This window comes from Melanotaenia boesemani, chromosome 18 (genome assembly GCF_017639745.1).
Source record: "Melanotaenia boesemani isolate fMelBoe1 chromosome 18, fMelBoe1.pri, whole genome shotgun sequence".
Classification (NCBI taxonomy): Eukaryota; Metazoa; Chordata; class Actinopteri; order Atheriniformes; family Melanotaeniidae; genus Melanotaenia; species Melanotaenia boesemani.
Window position 1 is genome coordinate 3,195,344 of NC_055699.1, and position 14,705 is coordinate 3,210,048.

At 42.1% G+C, this 14,705-nt stretch overlaps 1 protein-coding gene across 5 annotated transcripts in view; it reads left to right on the forward strand.

Annotated features, from left to right (window-relative positions):
* Positions 1-14,705, forward strand: part of LOC121628690 (rho GTPase-activating protein 21) — a 92,978-nt gene that overhangs the window by 60,148 nt on the left and 18,125 nt on the right. For 3 of the 5 annotated variants that reach the window (XM_041967909.1, XM_041967906.1, XM_041967908.1), the window contains 5 exons: positions 6,699-6,791; positions 7,480-7,558; positions 7,928-7,982; positions 10,624-10,647; positions 12,066-14,037. In XM_041967909.1, the coding sequence (XP_041823843.1) occupies positions 6,699-6,791; positions 7,480-7,558; positions 7,928-7,982; positions 10,624-10,647; positions 12,066-14,037 (2,223 nt within the window). Of the gene's footprint in view, positions 1-6,698; positions 6,792-7,479; positions 7,559-7,927; positions 7,983-10,623; positions 10,648-10,701; positions 11,292-12,065; positions 14,038-14,705 lie in introns of those variants that run through there. The other 2 variants (XM_041967907.1, XM_041967910.1) reach the window with 2 other exon arrangements.

Consider the following 14,705-nt stretch of genomic DNA (forward strand, 5'->3'; position numbering starts at 1 on the left):
CTAGCTCTTACTGCAGATGGTGCCAACAGATGGATTTCTTACTCATCTATTAATGACTTCCTAGATGCTTCATTTACCCTTTTCTCCTTCTTTTAAGCTCCAGCAACATTTAGAAAACAGATTTTTATCATTTGTGAATTTACTCAAAATGTGTCATGCCTGTAGCTTCATGTATCTAAGGATTGATTACTTCTTCTATCCTTATTAACAAAGTGAAGGAAGACTGACGGGTTCAGATCAAATGAACTAACCTGTAAAGTTCTGGCTTTATTACACATGCTAACTAGAAACAAAACTGAAAGAAATAAAATACAAACAAAACAGTCGCTCTTTTTTTGAGAACTAACTGCAGTTAATTAACATTCACTAATATTACATCGTATTACTAGATACTGAACTAGTCTTTGCTCTCCTGCTCTTTCATTTTAGTTTAGAAAAAACTGCTGATGAAGTTATCTTGATGCATTTTAAATGAAGAATTGCTCTACTACTCTGTAGTTGAACCATCTGTTCAGGGCAGAGGTTTAATTTATCTAAGGTTTCTATTTAACTCCATGTTTGTCACTCGCTCCCCCTCTTGAACTTAAACTCCTCGGTGCAGGGTTTGGCTCATTTAACAAAAAGAAAACAAACCCAGAGTCAACTTTTTTTTCTTTCTTGTATTGTTTGCTTAGTGTTTGAGTAATGTCAGTTCATATTTTCATTTCCCTGGATGGATTCTGGTATTTGTAATTCTTCGGAAAGAAAAGTGATGGAAAGAACTCCACATCTTCCTGTCCTGGTGGGAAAAACACCAGGCATGCATGTGTGTTCATGTGTGTGTGTTGCTGTGTTTCGATGATTTAACACATGGGCAGAATGAACAGAATTGTCAGGCATGTGTTTTTACATCGGCATGTCTTCCAGGTTGGGAATAGCATAGTCTTGGACGTGAAGTTAGTCTCGGTGGGAGTTGCGTGTGGATATTCAGTTACGTTTGCAGTTTGATATTCTCCCACACTGAATATGGAGGTGGTGTAAATGGCCTTTTGGAGGTAAATTAGGGATAATTTGAAAAGCATTTTACTTCAGGTCCGCTTTTACCTTCATCCATTTCTCAACCAAAAGAGTTTACTTTGTTGTCATGGTGACAGTTAAGCTGGATTTATAACCGGGTGGTATCTGCGAATGGTTGGGCTGGTGTAGCTCACGCTAGTGAAATGTGCTCTCGCACTCGACCGTAGTGACGGCGTCATGTTGCAGTTTCTCTTCCAGCACAGATTCAGTGAGAAACTCCAGAAATCCCGAAGCACGTAACCACAAACCGACCAATCACAAGACTTCTTCAGTGTAACTGCGCTGCAAGCAGGGGTGCACGTCAGGTCTGGAAGACGGGCCTCTGCAGAGCCGACGGCGGTGACGCTGTAACCAACCTCACTCTGTCATCAATACTTATTCGCATCAGTTCCAGCTGGGAACGAAGCATCTGGGTGTACGTGATCATTTTTAGTGACATTGCTGCACTGGGAACACCAGAGTGGGCATTGATCCCGCTTTCTTTACAAAAACACAGGTTTACTGGTTTACTGATCACTATCAGTGCTAGTGAGTGGGCTTACGTCTGTGGTCCAATCCAAAACGGTAACAAAATAAAATAAAAAAAAAAGCCAGATTATTGCAGAAAGTTGTGATAAGTCAGAAACTGTGGTCCAGAACAGTCCACAGAATAACTGCAGTACCATCTCTTGATATTGTTGTAGGAGACTTGCCCATGGGAGGTGGTGGTACTTAGTGGACGGGTTCTGAGTACAGTGTAGCTTCCACACCACCAGGCTTCTGGTTATGTAAAAATGATTTCATAATGCTTCTTTGTACCCGTGCTATCTCTGGTGTACAATGGAATATTTCTAAGATTAATTCCCAGCCTCTCACATGTAGAAATGTTGCTTCTAATCACAGGTCACCACCTTTAATGGCAGCTCTGCACCCATCAGTGTGAGTGTGTGAAGGCAACTTTGTGGAAGCTTCCTGAGGTGAAAGGTTCAATCTAATACCAGTTGCTCATACACTACTTCTTATCTCATCTGTTTGCTGATATATGTATCAGATTAGATATTAGTACTACAGGTGCAAAAACATTAAGGCACTTTTTCTATTTGTACAACAGCTAAATCCCTCCTACAGTGCAGACAGCAGCTTCCAGGTGCATTGACACACTGCTCCAGTGTGTGTTACGTTATCTTATAACAAGCTGTTGACAAAGTGCAGTGAGACCCGTCTATCTGAGGTTGGCACCTACACATCATGTCAGCCAGTTGCACAGTTTGTAAGAAGACAGGTTTGTCAAGTATTTTAAGGGTCAGGACTCGGCTACGCAGGTGTTTTTGCACAGTTGAGGCTCCCATAGTGAGGTTTTGTTTGGACTGGTTTATGTGAACCGCACACAGCGTGTCTTTATGATAATGGTGGGTGCAAAGAGAGAGTTCCAGCATTTATTTTCAGGATGGCTTCGTCTTGTCTTTAAGCAGCCCCGTTTCTTTCAGCACACATCTGACAATGAGGCATGCTGCGCTTTTGAAGGAAGTTAGAGTTTATGGATTTATGTAAAGTGTACTTGTGCTTTGACCTTCCCACACAGTCGGGGGACGTCCTTGTGCCAGGATTGTGTGCCTCCCATCTTCAGATTTCTCTCCTTGGATCAGATAGTCATCTAAACAAAAACACAGCCTTTCTCCTTAGGGCCTAAGCACTCAACACATTGTTTTGTGTGTTCATACATCTGGATGTGGTTGTGGTCGCTTGTAAACGTGAGAGTGACACAAATGGTAAAGAGCAGCGAGCTGGACAAAACGATATTACAGCAGGTTAATGAAACGAGTGGGCAGCAAGCCCAGCCCTATGTAGAATAACATTATCTAACCCAAAGCAGCAGGGGAGTGGGGAGTGGGTCCACACAACCAGGCCCAGCTGTGCAGCCAGGGACAGCAGCCAAACCAGAGCCTGTAGGGGCCAAGAGCAGCTCTGACTCTCAGGCATGGCTGCAGGCCCAAACTTCTGACTTGTACATTTGACTTGAAAAAAATGCATCAAGAAAACATTTTGTGTTTGTCTGACATGTTTTTGTTTTTCTAACAGTTCACACAGAAAAAATGTCATGATGACAGCAACACAGATAAAACGGACTGAATTTGTATCGACACGTATTGGTATCTTCTTCATATTTTGTGACTTGATGTGTCAAAGATGAAGGAAGCCAGTTCTGGAGAATTTATAGTGGTTTCACAGCAATTTCTATCTTAATTCTTAAGGAAGATAAAAAATGGGTCTGACTGCATTTTGGAAATTTGATATTAAAGGTTTAATTATTTGTAAAACTAAAAGCAGCTTCTTTTATTTGACTGTATTCAGATTAATATGAATACATTTGGATGTAAATGCTGTAAATAGCTTCTTACAAAAACATGTTATACAGTTTCAGAACCTAAATCTTTCAAGACTTTTTTTAATCATACTTTTGAGTCAGAAATTTCTACTTCAGTATCATCTCAAAACTTTTCAGTTAATCCCGTCATTATGGCCTGATTCATAGAACATTTTAGTCCAAAACTCTGCTAAAATTGATTGATATATAAATATATGTGTGTGTGTTTGTGTGTGTATATGTAGGCTAATTTAGGCTTCATTTATGTACATAAATGGGCACGTTCATGTCAAGCCTAGTCGAATGCAGATGACAGAACAACAGCCTCTATCTGTGTGTGTATTTAAGCTAAAACATTAATGAGGCTTTATTTACACACCGCACCTTTACATTTTATTAATCCTCTGTAGGGATGTGCACTTTAACCTGACTTATCGCCACTCTAGTATGTTGATGCACATGTGGTTGAGTTGTAACACATTCCTAAACTACAGAAACTGATTCCTTCGTTTTACTGAATGAATTGTTGACAATAACAGTTCCAGGGATGACTTCTTACATTAAGACTCAGCGACTTGTTCTTCTTTTTCTTTTATTTAATCAACTAAAAAATGACTAACCAGACACATCCCTACACTTCACAAACAACAGATAATCATAAATATTATCTGTTTAACTCTTAATTAAAATTATGCTTCTATAGTTGCAGCATCAGATTTTAAACTAGCATCTGTAACTTTAGGTGGAAAAGACTCATTTGAAAGTCAGGCAGATATAAAATCAGATCTACATCATGCCATTTAACCAGGTCTTGCTTCCAACACCGACTTGTTTACTGTTTAAGGATGGAGAATCAAGTTTAATTACAACTCAAAAGTAGCTTCAAATATCTAACTGTAATTCAGTGTTTTGGAGCAGCTGTAGTCATGCTGTGCCAGGCTTGTGCATTTAATTATTCCACACAGTAATTTATGCTTTGGAAAGACAGTTTGGAGCACTAAAAATGTCAAAAGCTTTAGATTTCTACATTTAATCCTGTTCATCCAGCTGCAGGGTATGGAAACTTCCAGAATCCAATTTGTGCTGCAGAGTTGAAGCTCAGTGAGATTGGGAATCTGCATAGTACACACACTGAGAAAGGAGAGGAGTGTGTTTGTTGACATCTGCACGTACAGCATGGGTCAGACCTGCATCAGTGCAGGTTCTCATGCTCCTCTGTAAGCTGATAAAACAGAGCCACGCTGCAGCCTGTCAGGTGTTTGTCAGATGGTTTGCCAAAAGAAAAAATCAGGTGACATCATAACTAGAACAAATAAGACTAGAAATACAGGACTGGCCTTAATTATGCTCAACGCTTGGGTCATGTGTCATTTTATAGTCTCTACTGCCTTCTACTGGAATAAGCCTGTAACTCCCCTCAGTCAAAGTAAAGTAAATTTAATATTTACTACAGAGCAAAACCTCTTATCTGAGATATATTTACTCAAATTCCTAACTGGACAGTAATGCCATCCCCTCCCTTTGTTACTGTTTTTCTTTTTTTCATTTTATTAGATATAATCATGGAGATAATCTGTCATGAATGTTAATCCCCTGCAGTAACACATTCGCCACAGGAGGGCGGTAATTTAGTGCTTTGGTGCAACATAAGTGCACAAGAGAGGCTGATTTACTGGCAAAGAGGACATTTAAGCTGACACAACAGCAGCTGCTGGAAACATTTACATGTTTGTTTTGTAATTATTTTATTTTTAGAATGTCAATTTGCAATAGTGGAAAAAAAAACAGGCTTAGAACACATAATGTACCAGGTTTGGATCCGGGACCAACCAAAATCCTAAAAAAGCCTTTACTTGTGTTTGAAGTTGCTCTTGAGCAACAAACTGAACCCACATCTGTCCCATTCCAGCTGTTCACCAGTCTGCAGCATAGTGGATACTTAACTAACCTCTAGTTAGTATTTGAGTGTGTGTGCTTTGTGGTCTGGAAGCAGTGCACGTTGAAAAGAGCAAGCACACTCAGTGGGATGCTCAGATGCTGCATTTCCTTAAAGCCTGTGGGCTCTAAAAGGCAGCTGAGGCCAGCTGTCAGTGAGAAACATCATTGTTTTAATAACACACACAGCAACACTTTCTTTTTTTAGCAGACACAGGGGTACCTGCTTTATCTTTAGTTTGAGTGCGCTTACCGTAAGTCTTTTAAATCTGATTCACCACACTTCTTTGTGAACTTTCCCAGTCCAGCTTAATCTTTGAATGAGCTCATGTTTTTCCTGTGAGTGTGTGAGTGTGCTTTCTGATAGTGGTTACTGCTTCATACTTTTACCTGCTTTACAACATTCGCTGTCCAACAATATTCAGTCCCAGCCTGAATCCCAGTTCTTCCCGTTTGTCCTGCTCTTCTGTTTGTAAATGGTCGCTTTTCTTGGCAGGATAAAGACGGGCTTTTCTTTCTTTTTTCTTTTTTTTCCATTCAGCCAGGGTTTTGGGGGCCATTAGGATAGGTAAGTTATTACTACTTTTTCATCCTCAATAGACAAGGGTCTATTATGCAAGTAAAAAAACCAGAGGAGTCGGGCCAAAACTCGGGGATAAGGAGAGGAATTGAGAAGGAGCTCTAGTGGAGTTACCAATGCAAATATAGTCATTGTTACATGGCTTACTTCTCTTAATGTGTCCCTCCTTCTGGCCACTCTACCCAGGCCCTGCTATCAAATTCACACTTACATGTGACACTCGTGTTGTTTTGTTCTCTTTTGAGAATTTTTGAAGAATTAGAAAAGCAAACAAGCCCTCCTAATTTTTTCAGAGGCATAATCTCTGAAAAAAAACCCGACCTCTTTCTTAATATTGACAGCTGAGCTGGAGGCTTAATATTTTAGCCCCAAGTTATTCCATCATAACCACAATCAAAGGAGGGAAATTCCTGTCCTCACTGTGGTTTTATACAAGTTATATTCTTCTGGAACAATCTGATAACTATTCCTTGAATAGATTGTCGTATGTTTGTTTTTAAATGTCAGAAAACATGTAGTTCTGTATGTGTAATGTATGATTTTTGTCATTTAAATAATTAAGCTAAATTACCTTTTTAATTGTTGCTACAAATGTTCAGATTTTTGCCATGAAGAATCAGAAGACTGTTGCATTGCTCCTTTATTTCTATGAAAAAGTAAGGAAAAATGTACAACTTAAGTGGAGAAATGTGGAAAAGCTGGCATACTTGTGACTCCTCTGCTGCTACTCTTCCTCACCGTGTGACCAGTCGCCTGGGTGCTTGTGCTCTCTGTCATTTCCAGGGAGACAGAGGAACCGTCTGGAGCCAATGGACACCATTTTCGTCAAACAAGTGAAGGAGGGAGGCCCTGCCCACGGAGCTGGACTCTGCACAGGTACACAAACACCTCCACACAGTCTCTGTGGGGGGACTGTGGCACTCCTTGTCATAACTGGCAGATCTTATGATTAACTGTGTCTCACATCTGACCTTAAAGTCATCATTACTCCATGTCTGAACTGTAGGTAACTCCACCTACTGTTAACCTGCCAAGCAAAATGGATGAGTTACTAAATAACAGATGGCTCATTTGAGGGAGGCTGAACAGTTTAATATCCACTCTGTTATTTCTTTCTACATCTCCTACTTGCTTTCTTCTCTTATAAATACTTGAGTCATTTTTCATTTTAAGCATCAATGATGAAAAATGATTTAAAAAACTCCCTAAAGGTGACGCAATGAATCAGCACCTTATAGTTTCCTTGAAGTGGAGAGCTCTGAGCTGGCAGGGTTATTGCTCGGTTCGTACTGTTTTTACAGGAAATGTTACAGTAATTGGTCTGGACAAGCCCTCAAAGCTGTCTCCTTTTATCTGATCACCCTCTTTGCCTCTCCTGTGGCCAGGGACGGCAGTGTTTTCCCACAGTTATCTCATTTCTTTCCTAAACTCACCTCCACTCTCTTCCTGTGGGATGAGCATCTTTAAAAAGTATTGAGTTGAGATTGATCCTTACATACAGTTAGACACATGTAGACATTTATCTCTTCTGGCTAGTTTGTGATGTTCTGCCGCTTCTTTTCAGGGGATCGGATCGTGAAGGTGAACGGAGAGAGCATCATTGGGAAGACTTACTCACAAGTCATAGCTTTGATTCAGAACAGGTAGGAGTGCCATTATACCACATTTCATTTCATGGTTCAGTTCAAGGAAATATTCTGCCAGTGAAAGCCTGGCAGACTCAGGAGCTCCAGTCTCCATCCTACAGGCTTGTAGTTCAAAAACAGTAAAGAGACAGAGCCTTTATAAATGTGAAATTATCCCCCTTCATCAGACTGATCCAGTTCCCCCAAATAAAGATGCTGTAATGTGAAACTCTAATATACCCTTTAATAAAGCCTACAGAATGATTTCCTGTACCAGATGATTGTGTTTAAGTGACCTAGAACACAAGACAGGTAAAATAAACCCCTTTTTGGTTTCATGAAGTCTAAAATCTCAGGTTTCTCTCTGTGTCGTTTTACACCCGTCAGTGATGCCTCGTTGGAGCTCTGCGTGATGCCAAAGGATGAGGACATCCTGCAGCTGGTAAGCATTCATCCATCTCTTAATATTACAAGTAATCTCAAAACTGAGTGATTTATTAACATCTGCAGAGATAATGTTTGGGTTCAGTATCAGAGCAAATCTGCTCCGGTTTTTATTAGTTAATACCAGAGATTAAATTATCTATATTTTATTGATTCAGTGCTGCCCGCGTGTTTACACTGTTTCTAGCTATTGTTTACATGTCACTGGAAAAAGAGAAGAATGATCTGGTTAGTCTGAGTAAAACTTGATTTAAAAAACATTAATGTTAGGGTTCAACTAAAATCTCTGCTCTTTGTTTTTTCCACACCTGCCTCAGAGGTTTTGACCCATAACTAACAGAAGAATTCAGTACTCTAAACAGGAAAATTATAAAAAAGAGAATATCGACAAGAGGAAATAAAGGAAGGCTGCGTGGCACTTGGAGAACTTTAACTTGCCCAGTTCACTGTTTGACCTGGTGTTATTAGCTGCCTGTATAAAGTATAAATATAAAGTATTGGTCCATTGTTTTGGCTTGTTTTGGTGTACCCTGCCTCACGCCGGCTAATCGCTGGGATAGGCTCCAGCTTCCCCATGACCCTGAACTGGACTAAGTGCTATAGATGTTGTAAAAGTTAAGCCCATTTTAAAAAAGAAAAGAAGGCATATTTTCATCTAGCACACCAGAGTTGGACATCTGCTCTCCTTCTGACCTGTATCTAAGCTGGGATTTGGATAGTAGTTGAATTTGACGACTACAACGGTAGCTCAGCTCGACTGTTTATGTAAACATACAGCGTGGGACGAGAAGGTGGTGGTTACTGTGGTTGTACCAAGAAAAAAAAGCTCAAAGGCCACAGTTTGAGTTTTATCATCTATTCTAGATATGTGCTGCCATTTTTTTCCCTTTTTAGTGTCCGTTTGTTGGTCTTTCTCGGTTTCTTTCTTACAGCCAGAAGATGGATTTTACTGAAGTCTATTCGAGAAAAAACCCTTTCACACAGACTATGTAAACAATAAAGATCGTGCATTCATGTACACAACTTGAGGAAGGATTGAGAAAAACATCTTTGATGTTTTGTTTAAATTCTCCAAGTTTGTGGCTTGTCTCTTTGTTTCTGTGATTCTCTGGAACAGAAGAGAGAACGCAAATGTTGCAGCTGAAATAAACCAGAAATACAACATAAAAACCACATAATACACACAAGACAGGTTGACACTAATGAGCTGTTAAGTGAGTCTCGCATTTCTCAGAGAGAAATTGTCCACAAGCTTTCTATGTATTTATCAATAAGCTCTTAATAAATGTGAGTTGATGTAGATTATAAATATAATATGAGTTAGAATTCCCAGGTAGGATCATGGATGAGATTGGGAACACTAAAACAGTCACAGGGCTGATTGGTGACTCCATCCTCAAGACTAGTATTGATTGTCTTGTGTTAGTGCACCAGTTCTAACTAAAGGAACTAACCTGTACTCTATGCCACAGCTCACTGATCTGCTGGTGGTCAGACCAGTGACGTAAACCACCAGCCTACACCGTCGGTCAGGCTCCAGAGCCCCACAGACGATAACACAGCGCCAAGCCGAGGCAAACCAGTCACCACATGTTTCTCACCTCTGATAGGGAAATTTGTCTTGAAGCAGAGAACAGAGTCAGATCCATCTGTGTTGCTAAATTCCTCACATAGCCACAGACGCTTGGGTTCGGCATAATGGAATGAGTCTGATCGCTCACATGGTTGAGAGATTCAAATGAGGCCAAGAGTTATGTGACGTGAAGTGATGGCTGATTGTTGAAATCAGGAGTTCTTAAGAATCAAATTCTTAAGATTACAAAATGTCCTTTGACCTTATATAATTTTTACTGTTGTGTCCATCTGTTGCATATATATATATTTTTTTTTATTTAACAAGCCAATCTCTCTATATATGTAGCTTATTGCTTCCTCTTTGAGTTAGACTGACAGATGCACGGACACACGTATGAGCCAGTTTGTTTGTGTCTGATTTTAAATGTGTTTGCCTGATTTGGGTAACTAAACGCCCTCACTACCAGAGGGAGCACAGCTGCAGTCAGCTGACTCCTTTCAGTACACTGTTTACAGGGAGGAAGCCAGAGATCACGCAAGCGTGCGGTTATGCTCAGCCAAAAGAGAACATATGATAAGCAGCGTGTAACTGATGAGCTGGAGGTTGGCAGAGACGAAGGAAGAGTGAGAAGGATAAGTGAAAGGCTGAAGGAGAGGGCGTGGGGAGGTCCCACAGTGAGCAGGTGAGAGTGGGTGAGAGTGGGTGAGACACGGGGAGAGTAATTTGGAGGGAGAAGGAGCCAACTGGATGGATGTATCTGACAGCAGCGGTGATGTTGATGGAATACTGTGTAGAACTGCTCTTCAGGATGCACTCAGGTCTGAGAAAGACTCCGAAAACAGCTCTCTTTTATTCTTCTCTCATTCATCTCTTCTGTGATGCCTCTGTTCAGCCTCCCCACAGTGAGATCTATTTTTAGCCTTTTCTGAAGTCAAAGAAGTTGCTGCCTTTCTCCATTTCTTATATGGTGTCTCTTACCTCTGTATGCTCACCTTTTTCTTTTTTTTTACTTCTCTTTCTTCCTTTTCTCTCTGCTTGCCCTTATCTAACCTGTGGACTGCAGTTTTCCAGGGATATCACTGCTCTGGTAAGATGGGAAACTTGGGGAGATTCACCTCCCTCATGATATTTTTCACCACATTCAGACATTGTGTTTGCACACGTAGGAGCTGGCAAATCCCAAATGAATTCCCCCTTTCACTGTATTTACATTTGGGATGATTATACATGATGTCATGTTTTCTTTTCTGTTTCGGAAAGATTTGCTAAACCGAATGTATTGAAAGTCTCAGTCAGCAGACTTTTAAACATTTCTGTGTACTTTCCATAATCAGGAAGTTGGTTTCTATTTAACTGGGAGATCCAGAGGTTGGCAGCCAGCACTGCTGTGTCAGTGCAGTTGTAACCTGAGACACAGGTAGAGTGCTTTCGATTAAAGTCCAGAGTAACAACTCTCTCCCTTTCATTTTCTGTGTGTGTGCTGAGAGGATGAGGAAGAAAAGCATGCTCAATATGCAGCCTGAAGCTTTAATACTTTGCATAAGAGTGAGCCGCATAGTTTAGATGTTTTTTTTTTACTCGTTTTAATTAAGGAGAGTTCAGTTGTTGCTACAGTGACAGTGCAGTTGTGGAGCCATGCTGACAGAAGTAGTTTTAGCTACCAAAAACAAACAGACGAGACCCTCGTTTACCCTCTCCTCATGCCACAGGGCACACTCTCCAGGACCAAAGGTGGGTAAACCACTGCCAGCTTAATCCTCACTCTCTCCATGCCTTTATTCTGAGCTTTCCAGCTTTCTGTTCTTACCCTTTTGCCTTTCTGGTATTCTCTCACTTATTTGCATCTGTTGTCTTTCAGGGTACTTAACATTTCTATCGTTTGTTTGTCGTCTCTTAGGGAAAGAACTGTTAGCAGAGCTGTGCTTGATTTGGAGAATTAACACTTAGCAGTGTGTCTACTTTTAGCATGCTGTTTATTGTTATCGACAGGCTGAATCCAGCTGTCACTCACGGTTTACTGAGAGAATGCAGCAGCAGCGATTGTCCTGCTGATAATCTCATCAGCTCACTCAGGGACCCCATCAATTAATGACAGTCATGGATTTACCAGTCTCTCTAGTTTTAAAGCATGGCTAACCACATTATGGTATTGCAGATGAGGTATTTTTAGGAAAATATTGTTGCTGTTAGGGAACAAGCGGATGTGGAGTAACCTTGTCAGACCTGAGCTTTATCATCTGAGTAGGAGATAGAAGAAATGAGGTAACTGTTGTGCAAAATCATAAAAAGATCTGTAACTTTGGTCATTTTGGATTTTTTTATTTTTTATTTTGTGTCAGGAATCTAACCGGAGTGCTCTAAAGCACTCATTGCTCCTTTCACAAGTCTTAGTAAAGGTCCATTTTTCCTGTCTTTGTTGAGGTGTGATCTCTCTGGGTTTAATATGATCTAGTTTTCTCTTGTCTTAGTGACTTAAGTGACATCATTTTCTATAATCTCTGGCAGGCATACTCCCAGGATGCATATCTCAAAGGAAATGAGGCATACAGTGGAAATGCCCAGAACATCCCCGAGCCTCCTCCCATATGCTACCCTCGGATAGAACTTAAAGCTGCGGGCATGGCCCAGCCATCAGAGCCTGCTGCAGTCAATGATACCCCCAGAGGGCCAGGACCAGCAAGGCGAGGGGCTACCGCCGACAAGGCTTACCGGGTGGAAATCCCTGTTCCTCCATCCCCTCCTCCCCAGCAGGCATCAAAGTCTCAGACAGTGGTGTGTGTCTGTACTGAGAGCACGAGGACAGCAGTTATGCCCCCTGATCCAGTGGACAGGGGGTCTCGGGTGGCTCGGGCCGGACCCAGCCATAGGACAGAAGAAAACCGGTATGGTTCTGCAGCAGATTCTGGCTCAGCTAGACCCAGACCCATCATTCCCTCCGTCCCTGGGGGTGCACAGTTGCAGTGCCTGTCTTACCGTCCAGCGGAAGCCACAGTTTACTCCTCTTCCTCAGCATCCAGACCTGGTGCTGTCTATAACGACAACTTGTCTCCAACCGTACGGGCCCCGCTTGCTGCCTCACCGGATACATTCTCTACTGCCATGTCACCCAGCTCCAACCACTACTCACCCTCCCCCACTGCCCCCACCACCTCCCCTCACCAGAACATTGACTGGAGAAACTACACCACCTATAAGGACTATATTGATGCCAAGAGGCTGCACACATATGGCTGCCGCACCATCCAGGAACGCCTGGATAGCTTTCGAGCAGCTGCCAGTTCTAACTCTGCCTACACCCAGCAACGTGCTCCACCTTCGTGTAACAGTCAAAGAGGGGCGCTTGGCTCCCAGGTGAGACGGAGGAGCGCATCGAATGACCGTGGAGTGGATACAGGTAGTCAGGTAGTGACACCATTACGCAGCGTCTCCCAGGAGAGGCTAGGTGGTGGATCAGAGAGGTCGACACCTATGAGGAATTGGTCTCGCAGTGCTTCTCAGGATGCTCTGCCTTTCTCCACATCAGTCAGAGTGGCCAAACCTCGAGCACGGTCTTGTGACTACCTGGGCCAGCAGCCTGCAGAGCAAGGTGGGCTTGTGTCAGGAGACAGGGAAGCAGTGGAGGACAGGCTGCTGCTGTGCCAGGGAGAGGAAGCACAGGCGAACAGGCAGGAAGCAAGCCAGAGAGCTTTACCTCATCTAAACAGGAGTCTCACTGGACAGGAGGCGGAAGGGCGAGGAGGTGGATTATCTAACTCGACTGTAGCTGCCTCTGATTTCACTAAAGGTACGACAGACTCTGCACTCCCAGCCAGGACAGATGGCGTCATAATGAGACCTTCACGTCTACCTGTCAGAAACCCCATCTCAGACTCCTCTCCTGCTTTGGCCTCCACTAAAACCATGGACTCTGTTAAAGACCAAAGTGCTAATGTCATGGGGAACCATCTAAGCTACTCATCTCCCCTGCACCTGCAGATTAGGGGCAGAGCTGACAGCCTCAAAATGGAGAGCAGGACAGAGTCCGGCTTGGCAGCCAGATCCTCATCTTGCTCTGGTGCCTCTTCAAAACTGCCTCTGCAGAGACAACTACAAAACAGCGCTGTCACTGCTTCCTCCAGCTCCTCGTGCAGCAATGGAGGAATCAAGGAAACCTCTAGTTCTACTAGTGCACTTGTGAGGACTAAAGGTGGTTTTGATGGCGTAGAAGGACCTGATGCAACAGTTGTGGTCTTAAGGGACAAAAACTCTGGGTCCGCCCACGTTCGCCCTCCGTCCTACGTATTAGCTGTTAATGACACCCAGAAAGGGGTGTCTCATAAGTCAGCGCCGCTGATGAAGGCAGGCTCTGCTGATGGAGCTTTGCTATGGATGTCTAATGAGAGCTGCAGGGGGATGCACCTGAGACGACTGGGAGACACGCGGCAAAACTCTGGCTCTAACAACCTGGATGACTCCCTGGATTCAATCCCCTTCATAGGTAAGCCTGACCTCGTCTCTGCAACTTGTGCATGTTTTTATAGCAACAGTTGACTCCTGAGAGACAGTACGAAGTTCTCATAGTTTATATTTCTTATATGCTAATAAATTAATGTTCTCATACAAGATAAAAACTCATTTTGAAGCATTTAGCTTTGAAAATTGTCATTTATGACTTAAAGTTATATTTTTATGTTCTCGATCGGGAAATGCTGACTGTATCTACTGATTCACACCTACAAAACATACAGAGTTAAGACACTTTCATAGACTGGTAAGGAATATTAGTGACATTTTAAGATGTGTTTGACATGCTCTAGTAGTACAAATACAAAGACACAACTAAACTGTGTATGCGTGGACTGCACATACATTTTTAAGATTGACCTGCAGGCCTGAGGACGACCGTAGACGACCAGGTTAAGTCCATCCAGGTGTCATGAAATATCACCTAAAAGTCATGTTCTGTGTTTGTGTTACTTCTGATTATTTTTAGTCTTGATGAACAACACCCTGCCTTGAACTTTAACCTTAATTCTTATATTTTTGAGTTTAAAATGAAAGATCAAAGTAGGGCTGGGCGATATGGCCTAAAAATAAAATCTCCGATTTTTTATAATCAAATCCGATTTCCGATTTTAATCGATTTTTTTTCCTTTTCTTTTACAA